Source organism: Moesziomyces antarcticus (genome assembly GCF_000747765.1).
Source record: "Moesziomyces antarcticus DNA, scaffold: scaffold_v10005, strain JCM 10317, whole genome shotgun sequence".
Lineage (NCBI taxonomy): Eukaryota > Fungi > Basidiomycota > Ustilaginomycetes > Ustilaginales > Ustilaginaceae > Moesziomyces > Moesziomyces antarcticus.
The window spans coordinates 205,375-224,656 of NW_014639005.1; the positions used below are offsets into that span (position 1 = coordinate 205,375).

A 19,282-nucleotide genomic window follows, 5' to 3' on the forward strand; every position below is an offset into this window, starting at 1 on the left:
ACCGCTTCAGTCCACCACCACGTACCGACTCTTGATCGGCCGCTTCTTGACCGTGCCCGTCCTCGATCCGCCCGGCGGTGGCGCAGGCGGCGACGCGAGCCCCGCCGGCGTCGAGCTGCCCGATCCCCTCGCGCCCATCGGCGGCTGCGACGCAGGCGGCATCGAGTGGTCCGCCAGATTGCTCCTCGCCCTCGTCAGGCTGCCCATGCCCGGCGGTCCCCTGCTAGGCGCCAATCCCGAGCTGCCCTCGTCGCGCCCCTCGCTGATCGGCGGCGTCGCCCGCCCCATCGTGAAGCTGCCCGACGGCGGGCCGCGCATCGGCGGAGCGCTCGACGCACCCGCACTGCGGTCCGGCTGCGACGCAGGACTCGCCGTCTGCGCACGCGCCGGAGGAGGAGGCGGCGGCGGAGGCGTGCTCGCAGCACCCGCACTATCGCCCACCTTCTTGTTCACCCAGCGCTTGAGCTCCTTGTCGTACACGAAGCTCGTCTCTTCGCCAAGGTGCGCCTTCTTGGCCTTGGCCTGCGCCTGCTGCGCCGCACTGTCCGTCGACGAGCTGCGTCCCCACAGCCGCCCGAACCACGACGCAGACGACTTGAGCTCCTGCCTCTTCTCCTCGGACGCAGCGCCCGCTCCGTCGTTGCTGCCGTCGTCCTTGCCCGCCGCGCCGCTCGTCGCGCTCGCCACGCTCTCCTGTCGCGAAACATCGCCGCCGGCCGAGCCCGCATCGCCGTCTCCCCCAGCCGCGTTGCTCGCCTTGTTGCGTCGGCTCGAGTTGCCCAGTCCGAGATCGTCGTCATCGTCCAGATCCTCCTCAACGGCCTGGTTGCGACTGTACGAAGATGGCGCATACTGGTTGGCTTGCGGTTGCGGCGTGCGGCTGTTGGAAGACAGCGCATCGAACGGCGACACGAATCCGTCGCCACCCTCGAGCGCATCGGCGCCGTCCACGTTGCTCACAAACTCGGGCTTCTGCGCACCGTGCGGGTCGTAGCCGTAGAAAGGCGCCTGACCAGGAGCAGAGTAGCCGCTCGTGTCGCCTCCCTCCTCGCCACCGCCTTCCTCCGCCTGCGATCCGCCGTAGCCGCCGTACCCAGAGCCGCCTCCGTAGCCTCCGTAGCCGCTGTAGTCGCCATAGCCGCCGCCGTAGCCCGCTTCCGAGCCACCGCTCGGGCGCGCCGCATCCGTGCTCGGTCGGCCAGAGCTTTCCGCCTCGCGTACACTCGCGCCGCCGTGCCCAGGCCACGGCGCCGTCTCGGACGTGAAGCTCGTCTCTGCACCTCCGCCGTACGTCGACGAGGCCGTCGAGAACTCGGAGGTCTGCTGGCCATGTCCAAACCCTTGCCCGGCGTGCAGATTCGCCCCGTAGCCGTACGCCTGGCGCGGCGCCTCCGAGCTCGATCGGACGCTGTCGCGGTCGTAGTTGCTCCCGGACTCGTGGCCGCCATTGCCGTTGAACGACGGTCGCTGCTGCGGCCAGTCGCCGTACGCTTCCTGGTTGAGCGGGCGCATCGAGAGCGCCGATGACGCACGGTGCTTGGGCGACGCCGCACGCTTCGTGGCGTTGCGGAAGTCCATCGCCGATCCCGCGCGCGACGACGGCCCGCTGGGCGAGCCTGCGTGCAGCTCGGTGAACGACTGCTGCCGCGTCATGCCGCCCGACGCCGCATCCGGCGTGATCGCGCTGTAGTGCGAGAACGGCCCAACGCTCGACGACACCGAACCCTTGCTGTTCTTGTTGGGCGACTCGCCCTCCGTCGCGCCATCCTCGCCGGCGATGAATTTGGTGAAGCGGCCCTCGAGCGCGCCCCACACGCCGTCGAGCGTAGGGCGCTGCATCTTGCGCGTCATCCAGTTGCCGCCCGGACCCGCCTGCGGTGCGCCCAGCAGTCGATCCGACAGCTGCTTCGACTGCGACAGCAGCGTCGGATGCAGGTACGGCGACTGCTTGGTCTGCTTGAGACACTGCGCGATCGCCTCGCAGTACTTTTGCGCGCGGCCCACCTCGCCCAGGTCGGCCAGCTGATGTGCGTGGACCAGCTTGTACGCCTGCAGATGCGCGATGCCCGCAAATGGCTCCTGGCCCTTGACGGCAGGAACGAGGCCCTGTGCGAACTCGAACACCTCGGTCAGCAGGATGCCGTCCAGGTCCTGCACGAACGCAGCCGACGCTTTGGGGTTGGTCTGGCCCAGCAGCGTGAAGCGCGCGCCCGTCGTATCCGCGCCGCCCATCGGCGACGTCTGCGGCGACAGCAGATAGCAAAAGTGCGCCGCTTCGAGCAGGCCGCGCGTGCACAAGCCATCGCCGATCGCCGTCAGCGCCGCCGAGTCGCTCGGGCTGCGGTGGCTCGCCACGATCGCCGCCGACTCCTTCCAGCTGGGCAACGACGCCGATGCAGCACCTGCATCCGCGGCGGGTGCCTGCAAGCCGCCCGCCGGCGCCAGCTGCGTCTTGGTGCGGAAGAGGTCAAAGATCGACACGGGGTCCTGGCCCGAGAAGACGTTGTAGGCGACCTTGAGACCCTGCAGGTCTCCGCGACCCTGGCCGCTGAGCGAGGTCTCGGCGGCGCCGACCTCTTGCTCGATAAAGTCGCTGACGACCTGCTTCCAGCACTCCTTGTCGACGCAGCTGGCGATGGTCATGGCGTGCGCCCACATCTTGTGCGCGACGGCGTACTCGACTGCCTGGCGCCGGTCGCCGCGCAGCAGCATGCCTTGCAGCTTCTGCAGGAAGCCGGTGCGAAGCTCGTGCGACGTGACCACGCTGCCATCTGCCTCGTCCGTCGTTGACTCGCCTGCCACGGACATGGCGAAGCCGCTCGAGGTCGCCGAGTCCGGTGCGTCTGCCACGACGATGAGCGATCGGACGCCCTGCTCAAACGCCACCGAGCTCGTCTGGCCGTCGTTCTCGACGAGAAGCTTGAGCAGACGCAGAAGCAAGATCTTGTCCTCGGTCCTGCGCGCGTCCAGCTCTGCATCTTGTTCGGGGGCGCCTCGGTTGGAGCCGGCTGTCGGACCGGAGAACGACGGCCGTCTGCGCAGATAGCCCACGCCGGCGGAGAGCTCCTGCACGCGCTCGTCGAGATGCTTGATTAGCGCCGCCTTCTTGGTCTTCTGTGCGGATGAGGCGCCAGTCGCCCTCGACAGCGCCGTTGTACCAGCAGCACCTTCAAAGACAGGACCCGGGAAAGTGAGCGGGTCGAACGCAGACGCATATGCCGACGACGGGACAAGCGACGACATGGCGCGAATGTCGACGGTTGTCGGATAGCTCGAGGCATTGTACGAGTACGATCCGTAGACGTTGGCATCGTTCGCGCTTGCGTTGGCATCGCCACTCGCGCCGGCCGTGCCGCGCGATGTGGGGAAGTAGCTCACCAGCTTGCCGCCGATGCCAAAGCTGGCAATGGGGATGGTGGCGCTGCGCATCGTCTGCAGCATGTCGGCGCTCGTGTCGGAAGCTGCCTGGGAGCGCGTCTCGCTCGCGACACTTTGGGCGCCCTGGTCGACGCCAGCCGCGTTAGAGCCGTACTGGTCGTGCGGATCGTAGGGAGAGGGCGGCATGCCGTGGGTGTTGCCGTACGAGTACTGCTGTGGCGACGACGCGCGCTGCTGTGGGTCAAAGTAATCGGACTCTTGGGGCAGATCGCGCTGGTAGCCACTGGCGGCATACGGATCCTCTGCTTCCGTGTGCTTGAACTGGTGTGCAGGGGTGTGGCTGGGAGGGGCAGCATAGGGGTCCGCAGCTGGGTCTTGGGCAGCAGGAGGACCGTATGGCGAGTGACTCGAGTCAGGGACCGCAGCGCCGGTGACGCTCGGAGCATAGGGGTCGCTGGAACCCGCCATAGGACTGTATGCATCCGATGAGCCCTCATTCGCAGACTCCGAGTTGGGATCGAGCCAGCTGCCGGTCTCGCCTCGCGAAGCGAGCGGTGTCCTGGCATCGTGATCCTCTTCTCCAAAGGCATGATGCGCTGCAAATGGCTGCTCGCTGCCGCCAGCGTTGGCACCGCCCTCGGCGTCGTACAGAGAGGCTGGGTGGTGCTCATTCGCATTCGGGTGCTCGGCACTATAAGCGTTGTAGCTGTCGTAGCCCTGGTGTGCGGTAGGAGGAGCGTAAGGATCATAGCTGGTGGTGGAAGACGGCTGGTCTTGCTCGCCGTAGGCATTCCAGCTGGAGCCTTGCGCCTCGCCACTGGCGGCCGAATCAGCGTTCTGCGCATCGTAGGCACCTTGTTGGCGCTCAGCCACGGGCGCATAGCCGTCTGCGTGCATGCTGTCGTGCTGCTCGTGGTCGAGGTTGAGCTGATCGAAGGCGTTCGTGGCGTCCTGCACATCGTCGTGCTGCTGAGCAGCGTAGTCGCCGTGCTCGGCATCGCCGGATTCGTCGGTGACAGTGAGGGTGGGCAACGAGTCGTCACCGGACGATGGCGGCGGAGTGGCGGCGGCCTGCTCGAGCGAATCGACCCAGGCGGAAGCGGGGCGTTTGTAAGCGGGCGGCGGCGTAGCAGCAACATCTGGCTGCTGCTGCGGTTGGCTCTGCTCGGTGGCAGCATCGTTCGACCATCCAAACTCTTGTGATTCTCGCTCGAGCGAGACAGCCGGGGCATGGCCGCGTGCAACGGAAGCATCCGCGGCAGGAGGAGTGGACGTTGCCGAGATGGAATGAGCGTTGCGCGAGGAAGTGCGCGAAGATCCTCTGGGCGGACCACGCGGCGGACCCTTGGGAGGACCGGAGGGAGGGCCCTTGGGCGGTGGTGGAAGCGTGGCAGACTGGGCAGATGAGGAGCGGGCAGCGTACTGGTTTGGAGCATCGACGCTGGGCGAGGTTGCAGCCGGAGGGTCATACGGGCTAGGGGCACGTGCATAGGCAGCAGCGGCAGTGGCGAGGGCGCCCGCGCGGGAGGCACCGGCATCGTGGGCGGCGGCACTGTAGTCCGTTGATGACGGAGCAGCTGCTTCTTCGCCGCCGTAGTTCTGGTGCGACCAGGCTTGTGGATCGGCGTGCTGCTCGGTGCGCGGCGGATGCTGCTGCGGCGCGTAGAGATCGTAGGCGTATGGATCGGAGCTCGCCTGCTGAACTTGCGTGGATTGCGGTGCATGCTCGTCGGGAGTGTACGCAGAATAGGCCGACGTTTCGGGGGCAGCCGTGACGGCGGCATACGAGTCCTCGGTGGCATGAACGGCGTATGCGGAAGCAGCGTAGGTCTGGTTGGAGTCGTAGCTCTGAGTCTGTTGCCCGTAGTCGTGCGCTTCGCCGTAGCTGGTGGCGTCGTACTGCAAGCCTGCCTGGTCGTACTGCGAGCTGGTTTGAGGGTCGTACGCCGAGCCGTCCTGGCCATGCTGGTCGGGTGCATAGTTGGAGGTGTAGGTCTGTGCCGAAGCATCGCCGTTGCTAGCCACGGGAGCGTACGGATCGGAAGCTGCCTGGTTGGCATACGCCTGTGGATCGTAGCTCTGCTGCTCGTGTGATGGTTGTGTGTAATCTGCCTGTGCATATGCGGAGTTGTGATCGTAGCCCTGCTGGGCGTATGCCTGCTGATCATAGCCTTGCGAGCCGTATACCTGCTGATCGTAGGCTTGCGAATCGTATGCCTGCTGATCATAGGTCTGCGCATCGTAGCCTTGCTGAGTGTAAGCCTGCTGGTCGTAAGCCTGCTGATCGTACGCCTGCTGGCCGTAGCTTTGCTGATCGTAGCTCTGCTGATCGTATCCCTGTTGCTGGTCGTAGCCCTGCTGCGCGGCATACTCGTCCTGCTGCTGATCGAAGCCATACGCTTGCTGCTGGTGGTGGTCGTAGCCCTCCTGGTCGTAGCCTACGATGTCCGAGTCAGGCTGTCCGATGGGTCTACCGTAGGCATCGTACTGCGGCTCTTCGCCAGCTGGGAGCTGCGAGTCATCCTGGTTGAGCCAGGTCAAGGAACCCTGACCGCCGTCGGGAGCTGCAAAGGGATCGGCTGCGGCATCGGTATGGGATTGGTCGGCGCCCGATGCGAGCCAGTCGTCCTGGTAGCTCGAATCGGCAAACAGACCACCTGGAGAAGCGGGACCCGACGATGGACCGCTCGTCTTGCCATCGGCGGTGGGCACAGCGAGAGTGTCCCCAACAGCGGTCGGCTCAGCTGCGCCAAAGAGCGATGCGACCGGATCAGCCGATGCCGCCGGATCAGCCGCGACGGGCTCGTGTGCGTTTTGGATGTCGGCAGCAGCCTCTTCTTCTTCTTCTTCATTTTCGGTGAGCTGCGAGAGCGAAGGAGCGGCGTTGGAAGCGGAAATGCTCGAAAACGGGTCGTCGTCGCCGGAAGAGCCGAAGAGCGATGCGGCGATTCCGACACTGGGTTTGGGTGCGTGACCCTTCTTGAAGGCCGTCGCTGGTGGTGGTTGGAGCGAGGACGCAGACGCGCCACCCTGCTCGCCAGCTGGAGCGCCGCCATCGACCATGTCTGCTGCTGAAATGCTGATCTCGCTAGCGATGGCTTGCGCCGCAACTGGCATCGACGCTGGCGCTGAGGACGTGTTGTCCGATGTGGGTGGAGGGCTGCTCATGGTGGTGATGAGAGGGTCATCGGCAGACGGTGCAGCAGCGTCTCCTTCTTGGATCTGAGCTCGGCGCCAATGCAATCGAATCGAGGCGGCGATGTGGTGAAGGTCCGAGGGATGATCAGCTGGAGAGCAAGAGCCAACGCGAGATGTGCAGGTGGTGGTGGCGCGTGCTGCATTCGAGGATGCGCAGATGTGATTCGGCGCAGAGCATCGACCCGCACGGCTCCCGTCTGTGGGTCTCTCTTCTGCGCTTTGAGAGCGGTCTCGGAGCCCTTTGGTCTGACGAATTTGACTCTCGGGCCACGTCGAGCCCTTCTGCTTGAAAGCTTTCTACGGCCGCTGCTTCAGCCGGGCGAGCTTCTGCCGCGTTTCCCCCGAAGCCGTGAGCCGATTTTTCAGATCTGTTAGCCTTCAGTGATGAACATGCAGAGCCAAAAAAAAAACCAACTCAGCCTCCACTTGGCGCTCACACTTCCTCCTCACTCTTCGGCTCAGCCAGGCTTCCACCTTCCCTACCAAAGCGCAGCTACGATTGCATGGCTTGACACACCTCCAGCGCCATGGCAGCCATCGCCTCGGGATCGTCCGTCACTCTCGAACACATGGATGCCGCCGACCGCGCCTGGGCCATCCAGGAGAATCGCTTCCGCGCCAAAGCTCGACTGCGCCTCCAAGCGCGCGCACGCAAACCTCGCAGCAAGCCCGCCGCACCTCCCGCTTCCTCCACCGCCACTTCTTCCGTCGCGACGCAGGCATCAAACGGTCAGCCGCCCAATGGCGCTGCGGTCCCCTCCATCGGTCCCAACGCCAACCTGCGCTCGGTACCTTCCACGAGCCGCAATGCGCAGCTCGAGCCGGGCCAGCTCAAGGTTGTCGGTAGCAAGGGCAACGCTGCGCGCACGCGCAAGGTCGACGAAGGCGAGATCCCTCTGCAGCGAGACAAATCTCTTGGCGACTACATCGAATTCGACCTGTCCAAGCTGCACAATAGCAAGGGTGGATTCTTGATCGATGACGACGACCCTGCGACGTCGGCCAAGACGGCGGAAGAGCTGCGCAAGGCCAAGGAGCGCGAACGCCAGCGTCTGCGCGATTACGCCGAACCAGGCATCTCGCTCGACATCCAGAGCCGACCCGTGTGCGAGAACTGCGGCAGCCCAGAGATCATCGACCACCCGTTCAAAAAGGTGTTTGGCATCCTCGTGTGTCGCAAGTGCGAGCGCGACAAACCCGAAGCCTACTCGCTGCTCACAAAGACCGAGGTGAAGCAAGACTACCTGCTCACCGATGCCGAGCTGAAGGACGAAGAGCTCATGCCCCATCTGCTCAAGGCGAATCCGCACAAGGCGACGTACTCCAACATGATGCTCTTTTGCCGCAAACAGGTGGAACAGTTTGCCTTTGGCCCGGGCAAGTGGGGATCGGAAGCAGGGCTGGATGAGGAGTTCGAACGCAGAGAGGAGGAAAAGGCCAAAAAGCGCGGAAAGAAGTTCCAGCAGGGTCTGGCGGATCTCAGGAAGCGCACGAGGGACAATGTGTGGCAGAAGCGCAAAGATCAGGAGCACGTGCATGAGTGGGAGGAGGTCGAAGTGCGTGGAAAGGCCACCCAGCGATGCACACAGTGCGGATACGCCGTCGAGGTCGAAGTGTTCTAGCCCACATGCTCATCGTTTGCGAATGGATCTTGCATTGCTTCTTCCAGAGATACAGGGCTAGGGGAAGATTTCGGCCATCATGAGCGCGACTGTGCTGGACCACCCAGTAAACGGGTATCCTCTCTGGCCGTGTCCATCCGCAGGGTTGTACTGTTCGAACACGTAGCCGGTTTGGGTGTACTGGGTGAAGGTATTGTTGACCACGTTTTGGCGCAGCGTGTTGTAGATCTGCTGGGCTTTAGCCTGGTGTGGACCGGAAGTTGTGGCGTACTTGTTGCGCAAAGCTCGCAAGCAGAGGTAGCTCATGTGCACCCAAACGGGACCGCGCCAGTAGTTATCGCCCTGACCAAAGAACTCGTCCTTCGGACTGAGACTTCGTATACCGAAGGGAGACCAGAGATGGTCTGGATCCGCAAGCAGGTCCAGCACATGCCCCAGATGGGGGGAATCGGCCGGAAGCAATTCGAGCATCAGAGGGAAGAGCGATACGTAGCCAGCGTGGCACACGTGGTACGACTGGTCGCTCTCATCCACACTGGCATCGCAGTACATCTGCTTCGCCTCACTCCAGTGCAGATCCTCCAGATTCGCCACAATGTCCGCATAGTGGCGCTCGTACTCGTCCACGTCGTCGTCTCGTCCGAGCACGCGAGCGATCTTCGCCATGGTCTCGGCGAAAGACCCCATCCACGAATGCAGATCCACATGGAGCTCACCCGTATGCGGCACGGGGGCGCGCGGATAGTCGTCCAACCCACTCGCAAGCACATGCTCCTTCGTGCGTCCTCGCCAGCGGTACGCCTCGGTCTTGGATCGCGCCTCGCGATCCCACTCGCGAATCTCCCCCCGCTGCGTGCGGCGGAACCACCGATAGTGCCTACGAAGCTTGGGGTAGATCTCGTGCAGGAACGTCTGTCCGAGCGCAGCCGATGCCAGCATCCTCTCGGACATCGGCGCATCATCGAGCGCATCAAAGTCCGCCACCACGTGCTGCTGCGATAGTGTCGCCGCGTCAAGGCCGCGCTTTTCGATGCGCGCCACCAGCCGGTCGACGTACGCGCTGACCGCCAGGATGAGGGTAGGCGGATTGCCGTACTGCGGATACTGGGTCTGGAAACCATCGGGCACGCGCGACCTTGCCTCGTCGCCCAGAATCTGCTCGCGTGCCACCCATCCATCCTCGTCAATCAGCCGGATCCAGCTGCGCAGGATGTCGAGGCTCAGATCGTTATCCCACGCGCCGATGTGCGCCAGATGGAATCCCTCGTCCCAGTAAAACCCGCGCGGGAAGATGTTGCGGCACGGCGTGGCGGTGAACAGCTGATCCGGCTCCGTCGGCTGCGGATCCGCCTGCCCATGCACTTCGGGATCGTACACGCCCGAGCCCACCTCGGCATCGTACTCGTGCCTAAACGCGCGGTCCACAATGGCCGAGCCGTGGTAGAAGCCGATGCCGCCCGTGATGGACGAGGTGAGGTCGCGCGCAAACTCGATCTGCTGCGGCGAGTATCCCTTGGGCGCGAGGCGCAGCGTGCTCTCGAAGCGACGGTCGTACGCCTCGCTCGCCGCCCTGAGCGCCTGCGTCAGCCCCGCCGACGAAAGCAGTGCACCCTTGGGCGTCGTCGCACTGTCGTAAAAGACGTCGAAGGTAAAGTTGCCCGAGAACGACTTTTGCACCGCAAACAGCGTGGAGCCCGGTGCAACTTGGTCCGAGAGCCGCAGCGTGACCGCAGGGTCGGGCATGTTCTCGTGGCCAAATGTCTCGGCCGATTGCTGGAGGTTGATCATAAGGTCGTTGAGGATGACGTCCTTTGCCTTCCACACCGACTCGGTCGGGATGCGCTTGCCGAACACGTGCGTCTTGCTGGCGGTGTCGGCAAAGTCGCCAGCTTGCGTGTTGGCGGACGGTCGCCCGATGAACTGGTTGCCGTCGGTGTTGGCATTGCCATGCGCAGCATCGGGCTCCTCTATACGCAGGACAAAGTCGCCCAATTTAGGCACCGTGCCAGCAACACGAACAGGTTCTTGACGCTCGATGCCGGATCCCGGTTCGATATCCGTCTCGAGGCCGAGCGAGCTGCCGAGGCTCTCGATCGCCGTGTACCAGAAGGTAGTGAGCGCGGCAGGCTTGGCCGGGTCCATGACGATACCTGATACCCGCGCAGCCCAGCTGCCGCCATTGCTGTTGCTAGTGTCGACCTTGAGGAAGCTGGTCTCTAGACGGTAGTTGTTGACGTTGTCGTTGATCTCCTGGATGCCAAATTCGCGGCCGTCGTGGTACTTCCAGGTGAAGCCCTTCATGCCGTCCTGATCGCTGCACTGGTGGCGCATCTTTTGGAACCCGCTGTAGTCCTGCAGCCCGAACCACGCGAGGCCGGTGAGGAGCGAGTCGGGCAGACGCGGACGCAGGCCAAAGTAGATCTGCGGACGGTACGTGCCCCAGAGCAGCGAGGCGTCGGCGTCAGCCTGCGCCTGGACAGCCTCTGGACTCTTGACGAAGCTCGGTATGCTGTCGTCGCTGTCCAAGTCATCGTCGAGGTCGTCTTGGTCGTAGGCACGCGCGCTGTCGGTTGCCAAGACGAGCAAAAGCGCCAGCGAGGCAACTAACAGAACCGCCAGGGTGCGGATCGGCCTTGTTGACCGTGAGCCGCAGTTGGTGGCCATGGTGCAGCGCGAGCGGCAAGATCAGCTGCCGTGTCTTGCGAGTCGATGCTTTTGATGGTGGCGTAGAGGAGCGACTCTTCGTGTTGCTCTTCTCTGCTCGACGCGAGCCTGACGTGGAGGCTCAGCGAGCGAGAGCTGTTCTTCCTGTCCTCCTCGAGCAAAGCGCTGAGTGCGGCTGATGCCCCGTGCGTCGCTTAATCTTCGCAGTGTTAGATTCAGCCCGCTCGCGTTCTGAGATTTCGGCGCCGGGGCGATCGACGGCACAGAAGCGTGCAGCTGTTTCCCTCCCAGACGTGGTAAGGGGGCCTCCATATGAGGAGCCGCATGAACAGACCCAAGACGAGCGCGAGAGCCCAGCTGCATTGGCAGCGCTGCCAACCTCCAAACGCCGCATCTCGGACGGGCGAACTTCACGCGATGATATCACACGGACCCGTTGTGCGGGCGGGCTCGCGACCAACTCATCTACGGCTGTTCAAGATGGACTCACTGTCCTTTTAAAGCGAACAAAAGCTCGTTGTGCTGCTGCTGGAGCGAGCGCTGCATGATCTCGGGGATTTTGGTCCGGGATGATTGGCTTGATGCACATCCCTGCCTGCTGCTGTGTTGCGCTGGGATGGAGCCGAGGCGAACCAGAGAGCGAGAGCGAGACAAAGGGTCGTCGCATCAGCGGCTGCATCAAAGAATGGCAGCAGCACGGTCTCCACCTCGTGCAGCTTCCAAGAGCAACGGAAATGCGTGGATCGGCGCTTTCCCCCTCGACAAGCTTCGCTGCCATTTTCTTGGATGGCCGATCTTGAAATCCAAACAAAAATCCCACCTCGCCGCGCGCTGCAGAAGGTGCTTGCAGATGGCGGTGCGTCGGTGCGTCAGGTGCGTCGATTTGCATCAACGCGCGGTTGAGCTTGTGCGTGTGGATGTGTGTGTGTGTTGTGGGTGCGGTGCGGTGTGGTTGTGAGTGGGCCGAGTCGCGCGTCTCGAGCCAGCCAGCCTGCCTGCCTGCCAGCCAGCGATGCAATTTTCCAAATGCGCACGCACTCACTCACACTGCAGCCCCGCGCCCCTCGGAGCGCACTGAGCGCAAAGTCCGCTTGGCTGGCTGGCTGGCTGGCTGGCTGGCGGGCTAGCTGGCTCACTCTTTTTGGTGCGCTCGGCCTCGCCTCGCCTTGGCTGCGTGCGCTGCCACGGGGTGTTGGATGTCTCGGGCGGCCGGGCGGAGAGGGAGCAACCCTTGTCTCGCTTTTGGATCCATCGCTGCCCAGCTGCTCCATCGGCCCCCACCACTGCTTGTCCTCTTGCCTCCTCATCGCTGCCGTCTGCCTGCCCCTTGGTCCGCTCGAGCAGTCATTCGACACAGGCCGATCGTCGCGCCGTTCGCATCATCCAAGCAACGCGCGATCCCGCTCCATACGCTCAGCAGCTCAGCACGGGCATCCTGCAACCACCACCACCACCTCGGCAAGTCGATAGATCGCTGCCAGCATCCAGCCCGGCGCTGACGAGGATCCTGCATCCACACGTCTTGGACAACATTCGAAGCTCTCGTCCATCAGTGCCAAACACTCGAGCTTGAAACCACACCGACCAGGCAGTACTTCTGTTCAGGACCGTCGTCGGAGCATCCGAGACAGCCACCCGCGAGCGCATCCGCACGCCGCCAGCACCCTTCCATCTGCTCCGGCACTATTCCATAGCAGTCGTCAATCACATTCCAGGCCCGACAGTTCTCGTTTATCAAGACAACCTCCGACTCCACTCTCTCTCTCTCTCTCCCTATAATCACACACACGCTCCCTTCATGATCGCGCAGGTAAGCATCACACATCCTTCTCTGCGCCCTGCTTCCAGCCTCGACAATTCCTCTGACTCTCCGCCTGCCCCCCACCGCCAGCAACGTCCATCTCCGGCCATGTCAGGTTCTTCGTTTTTCTCACAGATCTCCTCGTTCTTCGGAGCCAGTCCCAACTCCAATTCGCGGTCCGGCGCACGACACTCGTCTCCCTTCAGCTCGGGCCTTCCGTCCTCGTCACGCCGCGGTCCACCTCAAGCGCTCGACGCCAATGCGTGGTCGTTGCCTTACAGCAGCCGCAGCAGCATCCCCGCCTCCCCCGCCTATCCCACCGATGCCCCCAACTCGGCCACCGACGGTCACTATCCGCCGGCCGCTGGCATCGCACGCGCCTCCTCGCCCTACGCCCACGACCATCCTCCCATCTCCACCAGCTCCGTCGCAGAGTTCAGCAACATGTATCCGACCGCATCCACCTCCACCCTCGTCCCCGGCACGGCTGCCAACACCCTCAGCGTCTCGGCCGGTGGTTCGGTGCCCACCACCGCCTATCCACCCATGCGCCACACCTGGAATCGCATCCGCAAGTGGTGCCGCAAAAACTACCCCGAAATGTCCGACACGCTCAACTGGCCCTGCACCGAAGACGCGCTCGACGAGCTCGAGATGACCATCGGCTACGCGCTTCCCTCCGCCGTGCGCGAGTCCTACCTCGTCTACGACGGCCAGGAGCTCGAGTCCAACCAGTCGTGCCAGGACGGCCTCTTCTTTGGCGCCGCCCTGCTCAGCCTCGAGCAGATCGCCGAGGAGTGGAAGTTTTGGCGCGCCGTCGACGAGGATCCCGAGACCGCCGCCAATCCGCACGTGCGCAACCTCATGGCCAGCTGCCCGCACAAGTGGATCCGCCCAGAGTACTCCTGCCGAGGCTGGATCCCCCTCATCACCGACCACGCCGGCAACTACATCGGCATCGACCTCAGCCCCCATCCCGCCGGTGCAGGCTCGCCCGGACAGGTCATCATCTTTGGCAGAGACTTTGACACCAAGGTCGTCTGCTGGAAGGGCGAGGGCGCCGGAGGCTGGGGCCGCTTCCTTCAGTCCTTTGCCGACGAGCTCGACGCTGGCGAGTTCTGGACGCTCGAGGAGCTCACCAGCGCCAGCGAAGACGAGGAAGACGTCATCGGCTACCAGAGCTACTTTAGCGGCGGCGGCGCCGGTGCAGGCCAGGGCGGTGGTGACCGCGGAGGCGAGGGCGCTGCCGCCTTCCGACTGCAAGGTCAGTACAAAGGCTGGCCGGTGCTGGAAGCGTGGGCGGACCGATCGGTGCGTCTGTGGGAGTCGGTCGGACTCGCGCCTGGCAAGCCGGTGGGCAACGCGCAGCAGCCCGCGCAGCCTCAGCCCCAATCCGTAGTCAACCGGCAGTCGCAGCTCTTTGGCGACGACACGGGCATCCCGCCTTCGGTGCAGGCCGTCAACGAGAACGGCGAAGCGATCGATGCAGAGGGCAGCGGGTCGCAACGCCCCGCCATCGCCGTCGGCAAGGAGCTGGCCGGACAAGTGTCGGTCGATGGCCCCGCGCATCCACTTGCGGATGCATCCCTGGCCGGCGACACGAGCGCCGAGGTGCTCATTGCTCCTGCGGATTCCACGCTTGCCACTGACGCAACCACAGTTACCGTCGACACGCAGGCCGCCGACGCCAAGGAGGCCGACGGCAGCGTCGATGTGAATCTGACGCCCACCAACAGCACGCGACGAGTGTCGGGCATGCTGTCGCCTCCCTTGCCCGAGACCAAGGCGTCGTTGCGAAAGCAGAAGCAGCGCGAGGAAGGTTGGGGATCGCCCATGCTCAATCAGTCGGTTGCGATGGGGCAGCAGCCCCGCCGACCCGTGCGACCGGCGCCGGCCCCCGCTGCCACGCTGGATCTGCCCACGATCGAAGACGTCAAGGCGATCCAGGCGGCGGCGCTGGCCGACGACGGCAAGTCGCACAATGTGCAGTTCGACTCGCATCCTCAGGCGCGCAGCTCGTTCACCAACCTCGGCTTCCGCGATCTCGCGGGCAAGATCGGTGCGCCCGGTATGGGGCTTGGCGGCGGCAGCAACGGCAATGCGGTGGGCAGTCCCCAACAGCGCTCCGAGTCGGTCGAGCTCGAAACGAGGAGCAGCGTCGAGAACCGCAGTGCGAACAGCTACATCGTGGGCCAGCGCGGGCGAGCGCGTGGGCTCGGACTCGAGGCCGGCGAAGATGAGGCTGCCGCGGAGGCGTTCGGTGCGATGTCCGTCTCGGCCGCCAAGACGCGCGAGATGCCGTCGTTGATCGATGCCTCTTCGGCGCCCGGTTCGCCTCTGGTCAGGGGTACACCTAAGCTGAGTGAGGCCGAAGTGCCCGCTGCGCTGGCCTGAAGGGCTTTGTGCACATGTGCATGCCAAATTCCATCGCGATTTCTTTCACCCTCTCAGTTGTCTGTTTCGCGTTCGTCGGTATGTCTGAGTGTGGATGTAGTGGTATTGCGCGTCGGAAATGCGGTTCGAAGGATGACAGGCATTACTTGCCGAAGCCAGGGAAGCATTCGGCGAGGGTCTGTGACGGCCAAAGATGATCGAGGCAGGAAGAGGGGTGAGTACTTTGATCGTACCAGACATTTGTGTGTGAGTGTGGAGGGGGGGGGCTTACCTTGTTGTGTCTGTCGGATGCGTGTTGCTGAAGTGCAGGTTCACGGACGGTGAGGAGGAAGGTTTGGCGGCACGTCATGCACATGACGTTCTTAGCCGCCTCGTTGACCTTCTTTTGCGACTTTGCCTCGCCTCCTGCCGCCTTTGCGTTACGCTCGCGTTTCTGCTGCGCCCTAAACACCCACCCACCAACAATGTCAGCAATCCTATCCAGAACCAACGAGCAATAAAAAAAAAGAGGGATGGGGATGGGACTTACTTTGCACCGTTACCCATGATGTTGTTTCGAAAAGGAGAGAGGTTGAGGAGGATGGTGGAAGAACGTCAAGATCCAAAGGCTCGAGACAAGGGTGCAAATGGGTGTCGTGCGTTCGAACTTCCGAGTCCACGTTTTTGCAGACCCTGAACCCGCGCTCTGAAAAAAAAACGGAAACTGTTACATCGCTACTTTTGTCGGTATGGATTATTCGCTCAAGCCTGCCTATCGAACATCCTTGCCTTGCACCACCTTCATGCTCAGATAGCAATCCAGCTTGATCGGAGGCTGCTTGTGCGAGAAGCATCTGAAAAGCTTGGTGTACAATAATGCCCGAGTGAAACATAAGCTGTGCAGTGGTCGCAGCAGCAAACGGGTGCACCGCGCCTGGCTAGTGTCGGCTAGGCAGAATCGTGACTGGGCAGCTACTGTAAACCACTTGACGAAAACTCTCGAGAGCGGCAAGACTGCAACCTGGGTGCCATGAATCGTGGCCGCCCATGAGCGAAGTTCAGCATAGCGAGGGCAATGCACAAGGCTAACATTGTGCTTGGGATCACACGCAAGCTTCCGCTCGAGCAAGGCGCTCCGTTCGAGCAAGGATGGTGGATTTCGCAACACTCGAAGCGTGGGAATGCCTCCGTCGCAAATCGGAGTGGGGGTTGCGCTGGCGTGTCATGTGTCTGCTCACCATCCGTCACTCGATAAGTTCCAGGACGGATCCAGCCGGATTGAGCACCCGCCGCATCTTCTGTGAGCTGCGAAGCCTGTGTGCCGAAAGCTTACAGCCTCTTGAGGGGGAGGCGCAGCGACGTGTATCGACCCTGCATTTGCGATATAAGCCACGCCCCGTGTCCCTCCTGTGCCCGCTCGTTATGAGCAGCCTCTTCAAGAATGTGGCACCGGGACAGTGGATGCTTCACCACCGAGGACTGGGTCAACGACCTTGTAGCCCGGCACGATGTCGACCAGACATCCACGGCACCCGTGAGCTTCGAAAGTCTACACCTGATCCAAGAGCACCAGGCAGCGCAACTCGAACACGAGGCCTTCCAAATCCCAGGCTGCGAATCCATCCTCTATAGCGATTTTGTCATCGACGGCAATCACGTCAACGCTCGTATCGAGTTCGACGTGCCCCAGCTCATGCTAGCTCCCACCCTCGAGTTGATCTCCAGACTTCCTGGCTGGATCACCATCAACTTCTAGTCAAGACCCGCATAACATTTTACAGCAACATCTTCACTCAAGATCACACGCTCAGCTCTACCCAGCCGAAAGTGGTTGATCGACGAAGGATGGCTGCATGAGCTCGTTCTACCTCTCACCTCGAGAGAGAGCGCGAGCGACTCCACTGACCTCGCCTTGTGCATCGCATCTGTGCGTCCCCATTCGCCAAGCGCAACGACCGGCACATTTCGCCAGGCACAGGTCGGAGCCCTACGTCCCAGTGACGCTGCTGACTGTGCGCTAGCATGTGGTTCGACGTCAACAATCAATGCCACTGATGTCGCATATGTCGAGCGAGTGGAAAGCATTGAGCTGAATCAAAGGTCTCAAAAAATAAAAATAAAAATATCGGGAGCAAAAAATGGACCCTTTTTTGAGCGTGGTGCGAAGCTTTGAGCGCACAGATCCGCACCCAAAACGTGCAGTCCAACACTGTCAACACACCACCATCTCGCGCACTCCCCCCACCAGCAACCGCCAGCATGTCGCGCGCCTCGCACCGGCCACTCCGGCGCAGCAAACGCGCTCTGTTCTCTCGACTCGCATGCGTCGCGCTCGCTCTCTTCCTCCCCGCCGCTGCTGCCACTGCGTCGGAATCGCTGGGCGAGCAGCTGCTGCTCAAGCCGCTTGCCGACGGCCGCGTGTTGGCGTCGTTCGAGTTCACGCTCACCTCGGCGTCCGCAGGTACGGGGAGCTATGGGCTCATGCCGCGCGCGCTCATGCAGCCGCTCGACCACTTTGGCGTGAGCGAGCTGCAGCTCGCGCTCAACTCGGGGCGGTGGAGGTACGCCTCGTGGGGTGCACCCGTCACCACGCTCCGGCGCCGTTCGAGCTATGAGGAAACGCAGCCCGGGCGCATGGGTGTGGGCGAGGAAAGCGTGGCCAGTGGCGCCGAGCTGGTAGCACGGTTCGAGAGCGAGCCGACATCCGAGCAGTGGAAGGGATTGACGTCGGCACTGGCAGGGTTGTTTTGTGCATCGCTTGCGCTGGATGAACGACATACTACGCGGCCACAGTGGGCGTACAGACAGGAGGATGGAAGGAGGACACTGCATGCCATGCTACCCACCGAGGGTGTGTGCACCGAAAACTTGACGCCGTTCATCAAGCTGTTGCCCTGCAAGAACGCCGCGGGCGTGGCGAGTTTGTTGAATCCGCTCGCGCTGTTTGGCGCGCCGTTCCATGGGCTGGCGGTGCATGCGGCGCGCAGGGAGCTCGGCTGGGAGGTCAAGTTGACCTTCACCACCGTCTTCGCCCCGGCGGTGACGAGGGACATCAGCGTGCGCGACTGGTCGCTGCAGTCGCTGTTCGGAAGGAGCCTCGAAAAGGCGTGTCCGCTGGCAGACAGCGCGGTTCTGCGCGTGCTTGCGCCACCCAAGACCGACGGCGCAGTGGCACATGTGGTGGCGCCGCTACCGGAGTGGCCAACGTGCTCGGCGCCGGGAGAGAAGCGCGCTCGCGAGTATGCGCGGTTCTTCCCCGTGCTCGACGACGAGGACGAGGTGACGGATGGCCTGGCTGCATCCGGCTTGCTTGCATTCGAGACCGACGAGGAACGCAATGCGTATCGCGACCGGCTGCGCACGCGATGGGCCCACTACCTCGCGCACACCGACGGCGAGTACATCTATGACGTGGCGACGCTCACGCGCGCATCGTCCGAGTGTCAACGTGCGGCCGACTCGGAAGGGTCGCTTGACATTCGCATGGCCTGGCCGGATGAGCAGCGCTTCGCCTACCCGCTCAACACCACCTCGCCCCTGCTCACTGCGGACCGCACCCTGGTCGGACACGACCAGCAGCGTGGACGGCTCGAAGTCGTGCTCACCAATGCGGACACTGTGCCACAGCGGGTGGTATGGTTCGAGGCGCTGGGGAGCTTTGTCGTGCCGTACCTGCACACGCGCACGCACACCACACAGTTCCTCCCCGGTCAAGCGGAGAACGAGCTGATGCGCGGGATTGAAGATTTCGCGGATCCGGTCGAGCAAGTGTCGTACCAACCTCGCTCGCGCGATGCGGCGTTTGTGCTGGAATCGATCGTTCGCATTCCCCCGCGCTCGGTGGTCAAGATGAGCATCGAGGTGGCAAAGGCCTTTGTGCCCTACTCGCAACACCCACCCGATGCGCATAGGGGCTTCGACCTTGCCCCCGCCATCTTTTTCCCCTTGGCACCAACAGACCCGCGAGCCAAGGTCGGTGCGTTGCAAAAGTACAATGGCGCAAAGGTGGTGCCCAAGACGAGGGGTAGGATATATACCCTGCCGAAACTGGTCGAACTCGCAACGCCCGACTTTTCGTTTGTGTATACGAACATCATCTTTACCAGCACGGTGGTGGCGTTGTTCTTTGGGTCCACTTTGAATACGCTCCTGCGCACGTACACCGACTTTGTAGTCTAGATGCACACAATACACAAGGATCCTTGGTAATCATACTGGCACGGCATGCGTGCTTGCAGGCAGCCTC

At 63.0% G+C, this 19,282-nt stretch overlaps 7 protein-coding genes across 7 annotated transcripts; 4 read left to right on the plus strand and 3 right to left on the minus strand.

The window, feature by feature from the left end:
• Positions 1-6: 6 nt before the first annotated feature.
• On the minus strand, positions 7-6,546 carry PAN0_005d2547 (copii vesicle coat protein; the record flags this gene model as incomplete). The annotated part of the gene is made up of 1 exon (XM_014801788.1): positions 7-6,546. One exon carries the CDS (start codon positions 6,544-6,546, stop codon positions 7-9), a length of 6,540 nt encoding a protein of 2,179 aa, XP_014657274.1.
• A 557-nt stretch (positions 6,547-7,103) lies between these two features.
• PAN0_005c2548 (DNA repair protein) lies at positions 7,104-8,198 on the plus strand (the record flags this gene model as incomplete). The annotated part of the gene is made up of 1 exon (XM_014801789.1): positions 7,104-8,198. One exon carries the CDS (start codon positions 7,104-7,106, stop codon positions 8,196-8,198), a length of 1,095 nt encoding a protein of 364 aa, XP_014657275.1.
• Positions 8,199-8,255: 57 nt separating this feature from the next.
• On the minus strand, positions 8,256-10,862 carry PAN0_005d2549 (family 63 glycoside hydrolase; the record flags this gene model as incomplete). Its single annotated transcript, XM_014801790.1, has 1 exon — positions 8,256-10,862. The coding sequence occupies one exon, from the start codon at positions 10,860-10,862 to the stop codon at positions 8,256-8,258; it is 2,607 nt and encodes an 868-aa protein (XP_014657276.1).
• A 1,798-nt stretch (positions 10,863-12,660) lies between these two features.
• Positions 12,661-15,057, plus strand: PAN0_005c2550 (uncharacterized protein; the record flags this gene model as incomplete). Its single annotated transcript, XM_014801791.1, has 1 exon — positions 12,661-15,057. One exon carries the CDS (start codon positions 12,661-12,663, stop codon positions 15,055-15,057), a length of 2,397 nt encoding a protein of 798 aa, XP_014657277.1.
• Positions 15,058-15,199: 142 nt separating this feature from the next.
• On the minus strand, positions 15,200-15,603 carry PAN0_005d2551 (DUF1909-domain-containing protein; the record flags this gene model as incomplete). The annotated part of the gene is made up of 3 exons (XM_014801792.1): positions 15,200-15,235; positions 15,329-15,533; positions 15,587-15,603. The coding sequence occupies 3 exons, from the start codon at positions 15,601-15,603 to the stop codon at positions 15,200-15,202; spliced, it is 258 nt and encodes an 85-aa protein (XP_014657278.1).
• Positions 15,604-16,477: 874 nt separating this feature from the next.
• On the plus strand, positions 16,478-16,792 carry PAN0_005c2552 (uncharacterized protein; the record flags this gene model as incomplete). Its single annotated transcript, XM_014801793.1, has 1 exon — positions 16,478-16,792. One exon carries the CDS (start codon positions 16,478-16,480, stop codon positions 16,790-16,792), a length of 315 nt encoding a protein of 104 aa, XP_014657279.1.
• A 503-nt stretch (positions 16,793-17,295) lies between these two features.
• PAN0_005c2553 (GPI16 subunit GPI transamidase component) lies at positions 17,296-19,215 on the plus strand (the record flags this gene model as incomplete). Its single annotated transcript, XM_014801794.1, has 1 exon — positions 17,296-19,215. One exon carries the CDS (start codon positions 17,296-17,298, stop codon positions 19,213-19,215), a length of 1,920 nt encoding a protein of 639 aa, XP_014657280.1.
• Positions 19,216-19,282: the final 67 nt, after the last annotated feature.